This window comes from Vespula pensylvanica, chromosome 17 (genome assembly GCF_014466175.1).
Source record: "Vespula pensylvanica isolate Volc-1 chromosome 17, ASM1446617v1, whole genome shotgun sequence".
NCBI lineage: Eukaryota > Metazoa > Arthropoda > Insecta > Hymenoptera > Vespidae > Vespula > Vespula pensylvanica.
This window is the reverse complement of record NC_057701.1, coordinates 1,986,241-2,003,029: the sequence shown is the minus strand read 5'-3', so window position 1 is coordinate 2,003,029 and position 16,789 is coordinate 1,986,241. Positions and strand designations below refer to the sequence as shown.

General features: G+C 33.5%; 1 protein-coding gene across 4 annotated transcripts in view; it reads left to right on the top strand.

Annotated features, from left to right (window-relative positions):
* Positions 1-15,997, top strand: part of LOC122635181 — a 68,336-nt gene extending 52,339 nt beyond the window's left edge. For 3 of the 4 annotated variants that reach the window (XM_043825092.1, XM_043825091.1, XM_043825093.1), the window contains 11 exons: positions 9,878-10,684; positions 10,813-11,024; positions 11,113-11,213; positions 11,306-11,422; positions 11,547-11,697; positions 11,882-12,220; positions 12,554-12,649; positions 12,765-12,894; positions 12,981-13,147; positions 13,245-13,352; positions 13,431-15,997. In XM_043825092.1, the coding sequence (XP_043681027.1) occupies positions 9,878-10,684; positions 10,813-11,024; positions 11,113-11,213; positions 11,306-11,422; positions 11,547-11,697; positions 11,882-12,220; positions 12,554-12,649; positions 12,765-12,894; positions 12,981-13,147; positions 13,245-13,352; positions 13,431-15,878 (4,676 nt within the window). In that variant the 3' untranslated portion in view covers positions 15,879-15,997. The remainder of the gene's footprint in view (positions 1-9,877; positions 10,685-10,812; positions 11,025-11,112; positions 11,214-11,305; positions 11,423-11,546; positions 11,698-11,881; positions 12,221-12,553; positions 12,650-12,764; positions 12,895-12,980; positions 13,148-13,244; positions 13,353-13,430) is intronic. The other variant, XM_043825094.1, reaches the window with a different exon arrangement.
* Positions 15,998-16,789: the final 792 nt, after the last annotated feature.

Genomic DNA, 16,789 nt, shown 5'->3' with positions numbered 1-16,789 from the left:
AACAGTAACAAAAACATTAAAAAAAAATTAGAATCGAGTTTACGGTCATCAGAATTTCTTCCTCGTCACGTAATCACTCAAGGGATAAAGAAGAAGACGGATGAAGAAAAAGAAAAAGAAAAAGAAAAAGAAAAAGGAAATGAAAAAAAAGATGAAGAAGAAGAAGAAGAAGAAGAAGAAGAAGAACGAGTCGGTACGATGAAAAAGCAGAAAACTAGTATAAAGATGTATATCGGAAAACTACAGAGACAGAAAGAGACAGACAGATATACAGAGAAAGAGAGAGAGAGAGAGAGAGAGAGAGGAAATAAAAAATTAAAAAAAAAAAATTAAAAAGAATAAAAAAAACAGGATAATAAAATATTCCGATCACGTATATGGCAAAGTAAAACGACGAGTAAAAGGAATCACGTTGCTGACTCGAACGTGAGAGACTCCTTCGCTCTGGAATTCCTGGAGTAGCCTTATTGTAAAACTCTTATCTGTTCCTGGAGATGCACCCGGAAACAACTAGACTCTAGCTAGCTAGCTAGCTAGCTAGCTAAACTAGCTTAGCTAAGCTCTACCACAAGCAAGCAAGCAAGCAACTCGAAGTGCATTCCAACCTGTGTACGATCCTTTCTCTTTCCTTTTTCTTCGTCCTCTTCATCCTCTTCGTCCTCTTCGTCTCTCTTCTTCGTCTATGTCTACATCTACGTCTACGTCTACGTCTACGTCTACGTCTACGTCTACGTCCTTTGTCTTGATCTTCGCTTTCTAAACAAATTTTGTGTTTACGAACGCATTGTCAATCAAGCCGTGTAAACAAATGTTCTCTATATTAACTAAGAATGAAAATGTTTTATTTTTTTTTTTTTGTTCTTTAATTTATATAATACGTATATATATGTATACATATTTGTAATATAATATAGATTAAAATTTAATAATCGCACGCGCGTACGTGTGCGTATTAGAGGTTCCGATTTATTTGAAAACATACGTAGATCATTAATCAGAAATCATTTATCGATTGGATAAGACAGTATTAATTAGTTGTTATATTTTCTATTCGATGATAGAAACAAATGATAAAAGAGAAATACGGACAATACAGATACGTGTATGAAATAGTTCACATTTAATTTAGAATGAATCATTTCTTTATTTATTTATTTATTTATTTCATTATTTATTGTGTGTTCATTTTTCATTTAGACGTAATATCGATCTTGCAGATGTTTCCAATATAAATTATCTTTCAAAACTAAAAAGATCAATGACATATAGACGACGATATAACACAAGATCATGAATGATCCAAATAATTTTTCAAAGATCTATCAATCTTACCGTCTATCCGTTATAAATGTTATGATAAATAATCTCGAGAATGTTTCCAATATAAATTATCTTTCAAAACTAAAAATGATCAATGGCATATGGAAGACGATAGATACAATATCATGAATGATAGAGATAATTTTTCAAGGATCTATCGATCTTAATATCGAGAATGTTTCTAATAAATTATCTTTCAAAAATAAAAAAAAGTCAACGACGACAACGACGAATATGAGATTACGAATGATCGAGATCATTTTTCAAAGATCCATCAATCTTGCCATCCTTTTATCACAAATATCGCATCGATCTCGAAAATGTTAATTATATGAATTATCTTTCAAAATCTTTCAATATTAAATACAAACCAAAAAAAAAAAAAAAAAAAAAAAATCACGTAAACAACGACACACATATAAGAGACCTCGAACGATCCAAATAATTTCTTCAAGATCTATCTATCTATCTATTCTACAAAAAAAAAAAAAAAAAAAAGAGAGAGAGAGAAAGAAAAATAATAAATAATAAAGAAAATAAAAAAGAAAAAAAAATAAGAACGAAATTAAAGATCATAGATTTACGAAGGGAAAGTCAGAAATATTCATTCTCACTTAAAAGTCAAAGTATACTTACTCGTAATTCTACGGCGAACGAAATAAATACAACAATGGAACTATCGATCGAACTATTTCTCTTCCTCTCTTCCTCTCTCTCTCTCTTTCTCTCTCTCTCTTTCTTTGTCTTCTTTGATATTCAAACTAAGATTGTATGTATGGAGCACGTGTGTCTATACTCGATGGAACGTCGTCGTCTTCGTCTTCTTCGTCTTCTTCGTCTTCTTCGTCTTCTTCGTCTTCTTCATCGTCGTCGTCGTCGTCGTCGTCGTCGTCGTCGAATGGCGCAACAAACATACATATAAAAGAGTACAACGATAACGAGACACTTTATGTTCGGGCACTTTCGAGTCACGACGCGACGAGCGTGCTCCTCGTGAAACGTCGTGCGTTTAGTATAACCGTTATTCACTCTCGTGCCGACACGAATGGACTAAGCTAATCGATGTTTTCGATGGGGCCTTACAATGAGGGTTACATAGTAAACAAAATAAAAGGAAAAGAGGGGAGAGGGAGAGGGAGAGGGAAAGGGAGAGAGAAACAATTTCTTTTATAACGTGATTCTTCAAAATCTATTGCTTACTCCTTTTGATTTTTTTATTCTAATTTTAAAGAAAAAAAGTATGTACAAACTGGGAGGAATTAAAAGATTTTTCTGATAATATGAAAAAGAAAGAAGGAAAACAGCAATGTTGGTTCAAAACGTCTCGAGATGGAGTAATTGATTTTTAATATCATTTAGAAGTTTCTTTACCCATCCTGTGTTTTTATAATTATCAATACATTATTATTTATATGATTATTAACTAATTCTGTATATATATATATATATATTTTTTTTTTTTTAAAGAATTTTTTTATTGAAGAAAATTGATTGAATTAAATATGTAAGACGAAATGTGTCGTCCATCGTTGTGAAAAAGAATTTTTATATTATGAACGATCTGGTTATTTTTTTTAATTTGGTGTTCTTTTTAATTTCGATCGTGAAAATGACACCGTTAGAGTGTCGAGTAGGAGTTTCTCAGGCACTCAACGACTTTCAAACCTATTTAAGTACTTCGAGTTTATGACGTTAACCGGTCAAAAATCCAAAGAATTTACGGGCACTTATAGAAAGAACACGCCTCTTCTGAGGTGTCCCTTCGAGGTGAATAAGAAGTCTCTCGATTCTTTTTGAAGGGCTCACTCGAAAGAGAAAGAGAAAGACGGAGATAAAGATTCTTGCCTCACCTTTTTCGATTCATGAAGTGAACATTTGCAAAGGCGTAGGAAGTGACGATCCTTTATTTATTTATTTAATTTTTATTCGTTTTTCCCCGCGTTAATTTTGTATGTTTATGAATTTACACGTTGCTCTTTGATAATAATAAATAATTTAAATGAATTTATTATCAAAATTGCAAACAACTTTCCAAGTTATACGGTAGTACATTCAACTCGTAAACGATCGATTTAACATTCAATTAATTTTCAATTGAACATTGTTATTAAGATAATTATTTATATCACGTTCGACTCGATTTAAATAAATATCTCTATCTATCTATCTATCTATTTCTTTCTCTAACTATCTCTTTCCTTATCGTTCAACTCTTCTCATACGGTCTAACGTAGTTAGAAAGCCACGTAGTCAAGCCACGAAGTATCGTGTACTCTCGTGAGATTCTTTTTGAGATAAGGTGTGCTTGAGAGAAGAAGGAAAGGGTCCTTTACTAAATAAAATTTCTATTCCCTCCTCCAACAAAACCCTCAGTTCACCCCATAAACACACAGAGTGGATACACTTGCGTAACGTTTCGATTACATAATGCAAAAAGTCATTCTGGTTAACGCGTGATATTAAAATACGACTAGTCAATTAATCGGTGTAAATTATTGTGCTGCTTTAAATCGGCCTCTTACTTATCTTAGAATCCAAAAGACAGAGAGAAAGAGAGAGAAAGAAAATGAAATTGATTATATCAAAGAGATAAGATTTCTAATTAGAAACTAAAATATATATTAATAACATATAGAGACATAGGTTACAGCAAATAGTGTATGTGCTATTTTTATTGTACGTATTAAAAATATTTCTAAAAATATACAGTAACGGATGTAAACTGAATAAAAAAGATTTATATAGTTCGTATAAACTATTCGGATTCTTTTGATCTATATATGTACGTACGGAAAACTCTATACTTATAAAAGAGGAATAAGTTCTATATCGCGTTATCCGTTGTATGATATATTATATATCTTAGGTCATGGATGGATAATACTAATCGAATCGCATATGCGTTTGAATTCGAGAAAGGCGAAATTTATTCGATTCGATCTACTTACATATATGTATCACTTACTATTTCGGGTCAACGACGGCGAACGAACTGATATTTAACGGTATAAAACTGACGTGATTCAGACAAAGCTATATTGGTAGTCACCTACAGTCAAATACGGTGTTCAGCAGCAAACAAATCCAATGTGTTTCACTACTGTTCGATTTAACAATCAAGCTAACTGAATTTAGAGTTTGAAGCGAAGAATTAAAAAATGAAAAAGAATATATATAAGAAAACATTGGATAGAAATATTTTTTTTTCGTACCAAAATATAAAGTATTTTAGTTTATCATTTTATTAAAATTAATCGAAGAGTTTTTGCTTTATATGAAATGAATTGGAAAAAAAAAAAAAAGAAAAAGAAAAATCAAAGGTCATTGAAGCATTTAATGTTAAGAGCGCGCGGATCGAATTTGTTAATTAAATTAAATTAAATACGTCGGATTGATTCGATCTCAAAGAAAAGAAAAAAAAAAAAAAAGAAAGAAAAAAGAGTAAAGAACGAACTTGTCAGCGCTTCGAATAAAATTCAATTCTTCGAGATGGCATCAAAAAATATTCCTATAATATAATACAAATTTAAATATTACATAAAAAATCGAACGCTTTCGAGAGCCAATCAATCATGCTTTCAAAAAATAAATCGAAAATAAAGAATTACATTGACGACAAGATTATAGAGATTACGAGTTAAAGAGAGAGAGATGAAAAGAAGAAAGAAAGAAAGAAAGAAAGAAAGAAAGAAGAAAAGAAAAAAAGAAAGAGAAAAAAAAAGGAAGTAAGAAATCGATCAGATATATTATTATTTCATATAGTAGAGTAGTAGCACTCCTCGGGGTCATTGACGAGTATTTCTGGCGCCATCGATGGAATGCTGAGCGATGGACACCAAAAAAAAAAAAAAAAAAAAAGAAAAGAGAAGAAAAGAAGATGGGGTCTTGTCGATTTACGAGCTGAGTAAAAATAACCAGGAAGAGAAAAAGAGAAGTAAGAAGGAGGAAAACGTTCGTTCATTGACGAAAAGCAATACGGCCTCGGCTTTGGTCCAAGTAAAAGAGAGAAAGAGAGAGAGAGAGAGAGAGAGGGGTAGAAGAGTGAAAGAGGAGAATATTCAAGTGGCCATCGGCCGTTCCACCCGCAGTTTCAACATACATGCGCATAGAGAAAGAGAGAGAGAAAGAAAGAAAGAAAGACACACGTGTATTTGTACGTATATATATATATATATGTATATATGCATAGGATGCTTCAGCTGACCGGATAACTTAAAATATCTTTGTTGCTTTTGATAATATATATCTACGTACGACAAAATTTTGTTCAAACTGGAGTTATGAATTGGAGGTAAAAAATGGGGAATGGAAAGAGAAAATTGCATTTTAATTGACACGTTGATATTTTCTTTTTTTTTTTTTTGTTTTGAAATTTTTACGACCAACTTCGAACAAATTCTTTTACTATAGAATTGATTTTTGAGTTAATTTCGATGAAGGAACGTGAATGTTGAATAAATATATAAATGATAAAAGTTTTGTGGGATGTAAGAAGGAGAGGTGAGAATTTTTGTTTAACTCGTACGTTTTTTCTTTTTGTTTTGTTTTGTTTTTTTTTGTTTTCTATATATATATATATATATGTATACCTGTTTATCTATCTATCTCTAATTCGTTTAATTCAGGATGAACACCGTAAAGGGAACGAAGATATTCGAGTTCCTTTAAAATACGATTTCGAAAATGTGTTCAAGCTGGCTAAGAAACGAAGCGACGAAAGTTGGTCCTCTCGTCCTATTATTAGAGTAGCCCCAGCCAAGTGCATCGACTGCACGTTGCAACCATAAGCTTCTGCATTCGCATTTAGGCATAGGACGAAGAAGAAAGAGAGGAGGAAGATATTAGAAATTTATTATGGCGTTCTAAACTTCGATAGTATAATCAACGTAAATAAAAAAAGTCTTTCTTTTTGAAGAATAAAATAAATATTTATTTCGTCCTTGATATATCTAATATCAAGAATTATTAAAATATATAATAAAGAAAAAAAGAAAGAAAAAAGAAAGAAAATACTTCAGGAATTAGTGAATTTTTTAGTGTGAAGTGGATATATTAAACAAATTAATTTTTTTTATGAAATTAAATAAAAAACGAATTGATCACAGTTATATAAGGGGGGGGGGGAGGGGGGAAAAAATTGTGAAACGTAATGAGAAACAAATTTTATGTCTCTTGAACAAATGAATTATATATGAAATAAAATAATGTATCGTGAAATTTCGAACAAAAAATATATTATGTATAATAAAAAAGAAATAATAATATAATAATAATTATAACAGGGATAGACGAATCGTTCTCGAAGAAAAAAAAAAAAATCGCTGGTGCGTTACAACGGAAATGCATTTAAAATAAAAATAAAAATAAAAATAAAAAAAAAAATAAAAAAAAAGAAAAGTAAAAAAGATCAAAATAGGATCGAACGTCGCGCAATTTGCTTTGATTATTCGAGAAAAAAGAAACGGATGAAAAAAAAAAAAAACAAACAAAAACAACAAAAATAATTGAAGCAATGATTCTTATTTCTTATCGAAAGAAGGATTAACACATGAATAAGTAATTCGCGTAACACGTGGAAAACTAGCCGTATAAAATGCAGAAAAGTATCGAAGACGTTGCTTCTACAGATAAGTTAGCTTCACGTCATTAAATCGTGGCCGGTTTCTTTGCCAACAAGATGCCGGTGAAACTAAGCCTAAGGTATATACAACGAATCTATATTTGTATGTATATATGTATGTATATACATACATACATATATATATATATATATACAACATACGAAGGCGTCCAATTAAATCAAGGCCATCTTGATAACGTCGTTTAGAAGACTCGATCGAGCAAATGCACGGACATCCGTGTTTGGCGCCTTCAATCTAACTTTTTGTTTGTTTCTTCCTTTTTCAAACTTTATTCTTTCTCTTTTTGTTCGTTTCTATTTTTCCCCTTTCTTTCTTCTATTTTTTATTTTAATTTTCTTTTTCTTTTTCTTTTTCTTTCTACGTTGGCATCATCATCAACGCAGCAGCATCCTCATCTCCTTCTTCTTGTTTTTCTTCTTGTTCTTCTTGTTCTTCTTCATCTTCGTATTCGTCTATGTCTTTATCTTCTTTTTCTTTTCTTTTCTTTTTTCTTTTTTTTTTTTATTTTCTTCTTGCAAAGTACAAAATATTGTAACGCATGACCGTTCACGAGCTTAGAACGATACTCGATTGTCGGTTTTGCATCGCTAAATTTGACGTTGAATTTTCTAAGAAGCCTTTTTCTATTTAATGATGTTAGAAATCTATTCAGTGTCAAAATGCATTAGAATAATAGGAGATATTAAACATATACAAGATAATTCGAAAGTTTAATCGTTTGATGCTTGATTTATTTTTTCGTATTGAAAGTTATTAGAAATATTCTATTAATTATTAAGTAAATGTATTCATTATGTCGAATGAAAAATATTAACTTTTACAATCCAATACGTATAATTATTAAATATTTAATGTGATATTTACGATCGATAAAAGTTCAGTGTATTATAAAAACAAAACAAAAAGAAGATTAAAGAAACATCAGCGTGTGTAAAGAAAAAAAGAGAGTATAGAATCGATTGATCGATGATCGATCTATGATCGATCGATGATCGATCGATGATCGATAAAAGTTGTAGAAAAAAATTTATAAAAATACAGTATGTGCGAGCGTGCGTGTACGTGTGTGAAAAGAGTATTAAACTTCTAATATATCATAAAAGATCTAACACAAGAAGCTGAAGATCGAGGCCGTTAACCAGAACGAAGAAGAGAAAGAAAGTCACGCGGAGATCGTTCGCGTTTCAAAGAACAACGTGTACTTACATTCTGCATTAGAGGAATAGATCTACTGGGTGTTTCTTAAGTATACCTCTCTAATCAATTCCAAAAAAAAAAAAAAAAAAGAAGAAGAGGAAAAAAAAAAGAAACTAAAACTAACCATAAGAAAATAAATACATCCTCTTGAAACAATTCCATTCGAAAATACGAAAATGCCAAGCTTTCTAAACATGATTTTAACGTGCGAATCTAAAAAAAAAAAAAAAAAAAGAGAAGAAAAAATAAAATCAACATTCGACACGTGCCTGTATGATTTAAACCGAACATCCAATCCCACTTTCTACTCCCCCTCCCTCCCTTACCCTCTATCATCCCTCACCCAAAAGTAAAAAAAAAAAAAAAAAAGAAAAGAAAAGAAAAGAAAACGAGGAAAAAGAACAAGAACGAAAAATAGAAAACGGAAGACAAAAAACGAATGATCGAATTTAAAAGTACAGAAATATAACTTGGAAAACAGTCTGTAACTCTTGCGTTCCATCGTAAGTAGTAAAAGAAAGAAGGTTGAGATCACAAATATGGCGAAGTTGGTATATAGACGTACACACATATATATATATATATATGTATACACATACATACTATATACTATATATATATCTACTGTATATAGTATATATATACATATATATATATCATGTTAGAGGGAAAGGATACGCGGGAACGCAAGAAACGCATCGATGCAGTCGCCGGCATTGCCGCCGCCGCCAACTTGGAGAACGTTGATTTCACGTCTGCCGCCAAGGAAATTGGAAACCATCATCCTGCTCGTTTGTTTGTCCAACCAAGTCCAGCAATCGTGTGGCCGCAGACGAGAGACTTGGCCAAGCGTATACGTGTATGTGTATGTGTATGTTTATGTGTGTGTTTCCTGTGTGTGTTATCCGCCGCGTGCGTACGCGCACATGCTACTCTGTACACCGTAATATATAAGAAAGAGTTAATGCGAATTATATATGTATTATAATATATTCAAAGGCAATGTTTGAACACTTATAAACTAGTCCCGTGTTAATTGGTCGATGATCGTATTAGAGATTAAATTTCACTCTTCCCCAACCTCACTCTCACCCTCATCTCCATCCCCACCATATTTAAACTATCTTAATAGGGTTTCTTATTTGTTCTTTTTATTATTGGTTGTCTCGCAGGTGATGTTTCTTTTTTTCTTTTTCTTCTTTTTTTTTTCTCTTCTATCAGCACGTTAGTGATTCGTTAGTGAACGGTCGGCTTCTTTATTCTTGTCCTTTTTTTAATTTAACCGTGACGATTATATATGGTTAGACATTTTGATAAATATTTCTGATGTAATGGGTTTGGGAAAATAATGGGAAATAAAAAGTAAAATAAAATTGCGACGAGGTAATGTAACCCGAGTGAAAACTCCAAAGATATCAAATCTTTTCGAACAAACAAAATCTGAACGAACTGAACTTGTCTTTAAAAAAGAAGAAGAAGAAAAAAAAAAAGAAAGAAAGAAAAATCCTCAAATATATAATGTATATTATACCATAGAGCCTGAAACAAAGGAACCCTATAGAAAACTGTGCTAAGCCCGAGCTTAATAAATTTAGCTTAACCTAATAAATCAAATACTTTAATAACTTAACCGATTCAAATCGATCGAGATAGTAAATGAAATAGGAAAAAGAAACTAAGATAAAATAAAAAAATAAAAAGAAAATATCAAATTTCAGGTACGAGTACAGACCTGGTGCCACAATTATTGGGCATGTTCGACGAGCTGGCACGTCGTGGAAACGGTTACGAGGATCACCAAGTAGTCCTCTCAGCGTCTTGTAATATACCAGCGGCTTTGCAGAAACGATTGAGTTTGGTACCGCACTCACAACGAGGTTCCATATTCGGTCAGCTTTGTGGGGAGGCTACGAAGAAAGGTAGTAGCTGTAATAGCGGTAGTAATAGTAATAGTAATAATAGTCATCGGGATAAGAGCGTGGAGATGTGTGAGAGAACGGAAGATACGGATACGACAAGTACGATAGATGTTGTGGTAACTCAACATGGTGTTGACAACAACAACGACAACGACAACAACAACGACGACGATAACAACAACAACAACAACAACAACAACGACGACGCCGACGATGACGACGACGACGACGACGACGACGAGGACGAGGACGAAGAGGACGACGAGGAGGAGGAAGAGGAGGAGAGAGAGAGAGAAAGAGAAAGGAGGGAGGTGGTCAAAGTAGAAAAAGAAAATGATGGAAATAGATTGTCGATCAACGTTATCGTGCAAGACGATAAGAAGAATTCTTATGTACAAGAAACAAACAGCAAGAACGCCAATGGAGGAACGCTTACTCAGCTTAGGTATAAAAGAAGATGTAGAAGTGGAAGACCATTGTCTGGTAGTTCGATAGCCTCTAGTACATCGTCGAGTGGCTGTAGCAATCAGGGAAATCCATCGTCTGCGACTAATCCATATTTGGCTTCTGTCGAATCATTAGCTGATACCTGTGCCAGTTCTCAAGGTATCATCGTTGACACGTTGGAACATGAAACAAATATAATACTTTCTCTCTGACTTGAGAGATTGATTATCATGTTATCTTTTTTGTTTATTCATATATTTTTTTTTGTTTCCCCCTTTTATTTCTAGGTTCAGGCGATAGCGGAGTAGTCACCGTATCCGAAGCCAGCTGTCGTATTGGTAATGTTACCAATGGTCAAAGAAGGGACAGTGCTGAAGGGGACACTTCCTCCTATCGACCACGTTATTGCGATCCACATCGTAATCCCGTGGAAAGAGTATTGCTTGAGATTGTTGATACCGAAGCTATATATGTTGAACACTTGCGACAAGTTATACAGGTAAATTGGAGATTGTACCGAGATTTCTTTCTACTTTCTTTGTTTTTCTTTCATTCTTTTCTTTTCTTTTTTTTTTTTTTTTCTACAGGGCTATCTCATATTTTGGAGAGACGATCCCACATCGTTCGTACATCAGCTACAACTGAGCGACTTGTTCAGCAACATCGAGGACATTTTCAAGTTCAACAGGTAAATATTTACTGGTAATATTGGATATGATGAAAATTACGAATAATAAGAAAAAATAAATAAATAACAACGTAAACTTTGACGTATTTCAGAGAATTCCTAAAAGAAATCGAGAAATGTGCTTTTGATCCAGTTTGCGTGGCTAACACTTTCATCAAGCATAATTCAGGATTTAAGGTCTATACCGAATACTGCACGAATTATCCCAGGTAAATAACGTATCCAATCTATTACTCTATCAAACAATTTCCTAACATCCTTCCAAAAAAAAAAAAAAAAAAAAAAAAAAAACTAACAAAAAATAAAAAACCATTGTACGATAAAATTTTATAGAACTGTCTCTGTATTAACCGACTTGATGGGACAAGAGGAAACGGCCAAAGCGTTTAGAGAAAGACAGGCAGCTTTAGATCACGCGTTACCTCTGGGATCATTTTTGTTGAAGCCTGTTCAAAGGATTCTCAAGTATCACTTGTTGCTAGAGGTAAATATTTATAAACAAATAATGATATAAAATTGATAGCTCTTTAAAAGAAAAGAAAAGAAAAAAAAAAAAAAACAAAGAAAAAAGAAAACATTGCATATAAATTTAATTTTCTTTCTCATTTTCGAATCGATCAATCAATCTAATGATTCATGATCGGATGTTCATCCGAATAAATTTGCAGAATTTATCGAAAGAGTATGGGGCAGGTTGTGACGCAAGAGAAAACGAGGCAGAAGGAAGAAGTGCAATCGAGGGTGCACTTGCAGCGATGACTGGCATCGCAAAACATATTAACGCGATGAAGAGAAGACACGAGCACGCAGTAAGAGTTCAAGAGATTCAATCGCTTCTTTATGGATGGTCCGGACCGGATTTAACTACCAGTGGTGAACTTATAGCTGAAGGTCGCTTCAGAATGAGAGGAGCAAAAGCACCGAGACACGCTTTTCTCTTCGACAGGATGTTACTTCTTACCAAGAAAAAGGAAGATGGTTTATTGGTCTACAAGGCTCATATCATGGTGAGTTTATATATTCTAATATATAATGATACACGAAGATTGGATCAAAAGTTTGTAAGTGATTTTATATATCTATTGTTATGTATATCTTGCAATATCAATACTAAAAATAAATCCTAATCCCATGATGAATAATATATCTATTTTTTTTCTAAACTTGTCTATATTTTAATTATTATTATAATACATCATATTACAATAAATTGTTAATCCTATTATAATTTTGAATAGAACGTATGAAATACAATATCATTTCTTTAGATATTGATTATATATTGAACGATCAAATATATTTCAATATTTCATAACTAATATCACGACATTTTCTCACAGTGTTCCAATCTGATGCTGATCGAAAGCATCCCAGGAGAACCACTAAGCTTTCATGTGATACCCTTTGATAATCCAAGGTTGCAATATACATTGCAGGTAAATAAAAAGAAAATCAAGCGCGAGAAATGATTTTCATGAGGGAAAAAAAAAAAAGAAATAATGAGATTAATTTCTTTTTTTTTTCTTTCTTTTTCTTTTTTTCTTTTATCAGGCACGCAACCTGGAGCAAAAGAGGGAATGGACCTTGCAAATAAAAAGAGTAATCCTTGAGAATTACAACGCTGTTATACCTTCTCACGCCAGGCAGCTGTTTCTACAACTTGGTCAGACTCAACACGAAGGTAAAGTTATTACAGAGAAAGGGAGACACGAGACAGAAAGATTTTAATTCGTAACTTTAATTCGTACTAATTGAGATTAATTACAGACGATTCTCCGACCGACAAAAGCTCGGCGAAAAAGTTATACTCGGCGCCGCCGGAATATTTAGAGAAACGTAAGCAAGAAAGAGAAAGAAGAAGATCAGAAACTGGTATAAGGCATAAGTTCAAAAAGAGTACAAGAAAATCTGAATCACCTGCTATCGCTACCGAGGTAAAAAAAAAAAAAAAAAAAAAAAAAAAATTCTCAACGTCATTAACACTTTAAATCTAAGACGATACAGTAGTAAATCAAGATATTGATTATTCAGGACTCACCGGCATCGTTAAGGAAAAATCCTAATAACGAGACTGAAATGCACGACTCGAGAGATCAGAATCTTAACAGGTGTTCCGACGGACGTACTCTCAAAGTAAAGGTAAAATATTTTCATTCGATTATTAACGTAATATATATATATATAAAATAGACTAGAACGTTTTCAATATTTTCGTAGGATCGTTTCACCGGTTGGAGAAGAAAATCAGAGCCAGGATTTCAATCTTACGTTTCGTTGAATCAATCGGACGAGGATCAGAAAGAGGAGACGACGGCTGATAATATGGAAACGACTTTGGTTGAATCAGATCGTACGATCAATACCAGCAACGAGGAGAACAAGCCAACAAATTCTCAACAAGTTGAAACCAAAGAGAACAACGAACAACAGACTGCAACTACTACTACACCAGCAGTGGCCCAAACGGTTGAAGAAATAGTTGGTCATATCTTAATGCAGAATCAGGAGTTCCAAAAGTTGTTGGAAAAACAAAGAACGAGTAGTAGTATAAACGTGAGACAACAGCAAAGATTCAACAAGAGAATATCAGCTGACACTTCGGATGAAAGCGATTGTGAGAACGCTAATTACGTTGGTGGAACGTCGAACAATCGTGTCCGTGCGTCTCATCGTGAAACCCAGAGATTGGTGAGAACGAACAACGCATGGAACTCATTGTCCTCTGCTAGTACACGTGACACACCACAGCCAGCTCTAAGGTTGCTCTATGATAATTTAAAATCATCGGATGGTAAGACAAGCGTACACGAGACATTGAATACAAAGAACAATGTAAATCGTGTACACGAAAAGAGAGCTCTTTTCGAAGCTTTCAAAAGACAAAGTATCGTGACTGAGAGTAAGATAATAAAGACGGCTTTGAGGATCAGAGAGAACTCTACATCTGCCAACGAGGATTCAAACGATACTAGTATACGTGGTAATAACGATCAGGATTATTCGGAGAAGGCTAACGAAGTTCAACCGAGTCCCGAACGAAAGGACAAGGCCAATGATATCAATCAACAGGATATCATCAAAGAAGCTGACGAATCAAAAGGTTTCGGTAACTACGATAATCTCCAACATGTTTGGGAAGGTCTTCAAGAGGAACAAGACGTTAATGGAAGTGACAGTCCAACAAGGCCGGCCGTTTGGTTGACCAAACTCTGCGAAGGTTTACCAACTTCACCGCAAAAGTGTGGTTCCTTGCCTCGTAGCTTTCAGATCAATCCAAACTCGCAACTTAGCGTTACCAAATCTCGATTTCTTCAAAGAGATGGTAAACCAATGACCGAGAGACCTTTCACTATAGCCTCGGACAAGCCCGCCGAGATAAATCTCGAGGATATGGAAAGATACGCTTCGAGTTGTCAGCCCGAAGGTAGGATTGCCAAGTTCCCAACCTCGGTCTCTACTTCAACATCTACGTTTTTCTGTTCGCTCGATGACACTCTGACAGACGCGTATTCCGAAATTCACATGGTCTCACCTACTACGACCAACATTCATCCCGATCACAAAATCTATCGAGCTACTAACGGTAGTACGAGGTTCAAGAACGTATTGTCGAAGGCTGGTAGTCGTTTGCAAGGTCTCAGGAATACTCTCAGCACCGAAACTCTGGAATGTAGCGAAGAAATAGAAAGAACTAAATACTTTCGTTCGTTGAGCAATGGAAAATCAAAGAGAAAGGGCAAATCCAAACATTCTAGAGAAAGTTCTTCGGACGTGGAGGAACTGGTTGGTTGTGTACCAGCTGCTGGACCAACCGATTATAGGATACCATCATTGTATTATAAACAAGGAAGTTCTAGTTTGGGTGCACGTATAGCACAGTCCGATTACGCAGACCCTACTGTCCTCTTTGCTGAAAACAAACGCAATGGTAGTAACGAGGAGACGAGAAAAATAGACGAGAACGCGAAAGAAAATGAAAGGGATAAGGAAGAAGAGGATGAGGAAGACGAGGAGGGATCATCTTCCAGAGAAACTAATCGTCGTGAAAGCGAGACCGACAGTTTCTACGAGAGATCGTTCGAAATTATTGAGAATTATGTTGACGTTGATGGCGAGGAAGTTTTTAGGGACAGTGCAATATTCAGTGACGCTGATGACGTTCTTCTAATGCGTACAGATATTGGTGGAGGAGGGGAAGGAGGAGGTGGAGCTACTACGTCAGCTGGTAATAAACAAAAAGTCGCACCTCCGGTTCCTGCGAAAAAAAAATTAGAATGTTCATCAGTGTCAACTACTGTATCGAGTATCGTGCAAGAAAGTAATATAGTTGGCAAGCCTTATGTAGCACAGAAACCTGATTACCTAAAGATAAAGTCGATCTTCTTGAGAGCACAGAGTAGTAGTAGTAGTAGCAGCAGTAGTAGTAGTAGTAGTAGTAGTAATAATAGTAATAGTAGTAGTAGTCCAGAAGGTAAAATTTCTTCGATTAGGTCGTCCTTTGTAAAAAGAGACGTTGACAGAAAGTGTATGACGAATGATGTTGCATTGAATGAAGGATCCGGCGATACTGGTAACGATGATAAGGATGATGTATCAGCTGGACAGAGTCAGGCTGGTTGGGTTAAGAAAATAGTTTGTCAATTGCAAGGACATGTTGAGACATAATTAATAATCTTTTAAGGTTTTTTCCTCTTGAATTACAAACTGTAATTTCTTTTTTTTTTTTTTTTTTCTATCTCGTGTCTTTCAAAATTATTCCAAAACGTAATCGACTGTCTAATATTTTTTTATTATTATATTATTATTATTATTATTATTATTATTATTATTATTATTATTATTATTATTATTATTTTAAAGGAATTTTATCCCAGTTTTATCTCTTTTCTCTCTCCTTTTTTCTTATTTTTTTCCTTTCCTTTTGTTTTTTTTTTTTTTGAAGTTAGGAAAATCATTGTTGAGTCGTTTGATTCGTTTTACTTTTCACGGGTTGATCTCTGTTTTACTGAATGAAATTTCATAAGTAAATGTTTATGAAAAAAAAAAAAAAAACTCGAGGGTGTACTCGAACGTTCAAATTTTTCGTATGATCTTATTTTATTGTATTTCTTTTTTTTTTTTTTCTATTTTACGTATTATCGAAAATGCCAAGTACTGCCCATTTTTTTTTAACTTTAATTCGTATAGAAAGTACAATTGTTATTTAATAAGGATATAAACGTGACGATTTTTATTTTTATTTTTTTCTTCCTTTTTTAAATTGTTAAAAGATCTCCGATATATAAATTATTTCTCATTTTTATTTTTTCTAAATCTTCTTGGATGAAATTAAATTAACATTTTCTTTCATGGATCTACCTTTTTTTATTCTTCTCAAGTAAAAGAAAGAATTCATCTTTCTCTCTTTTAAATATTCTAATATATTTAGATCTAATCCAAGAACGATTTCAATGAGTATACCTTTGTTCTCTGTTCGAAGAAAAAAAATAGAAAAAAAAATATAATAAAAAAAAAAAAAAACAAGAAAAAAAAACAAACAAAAAATAATAATTGTGTTCAAATAGTAAGGTACAATG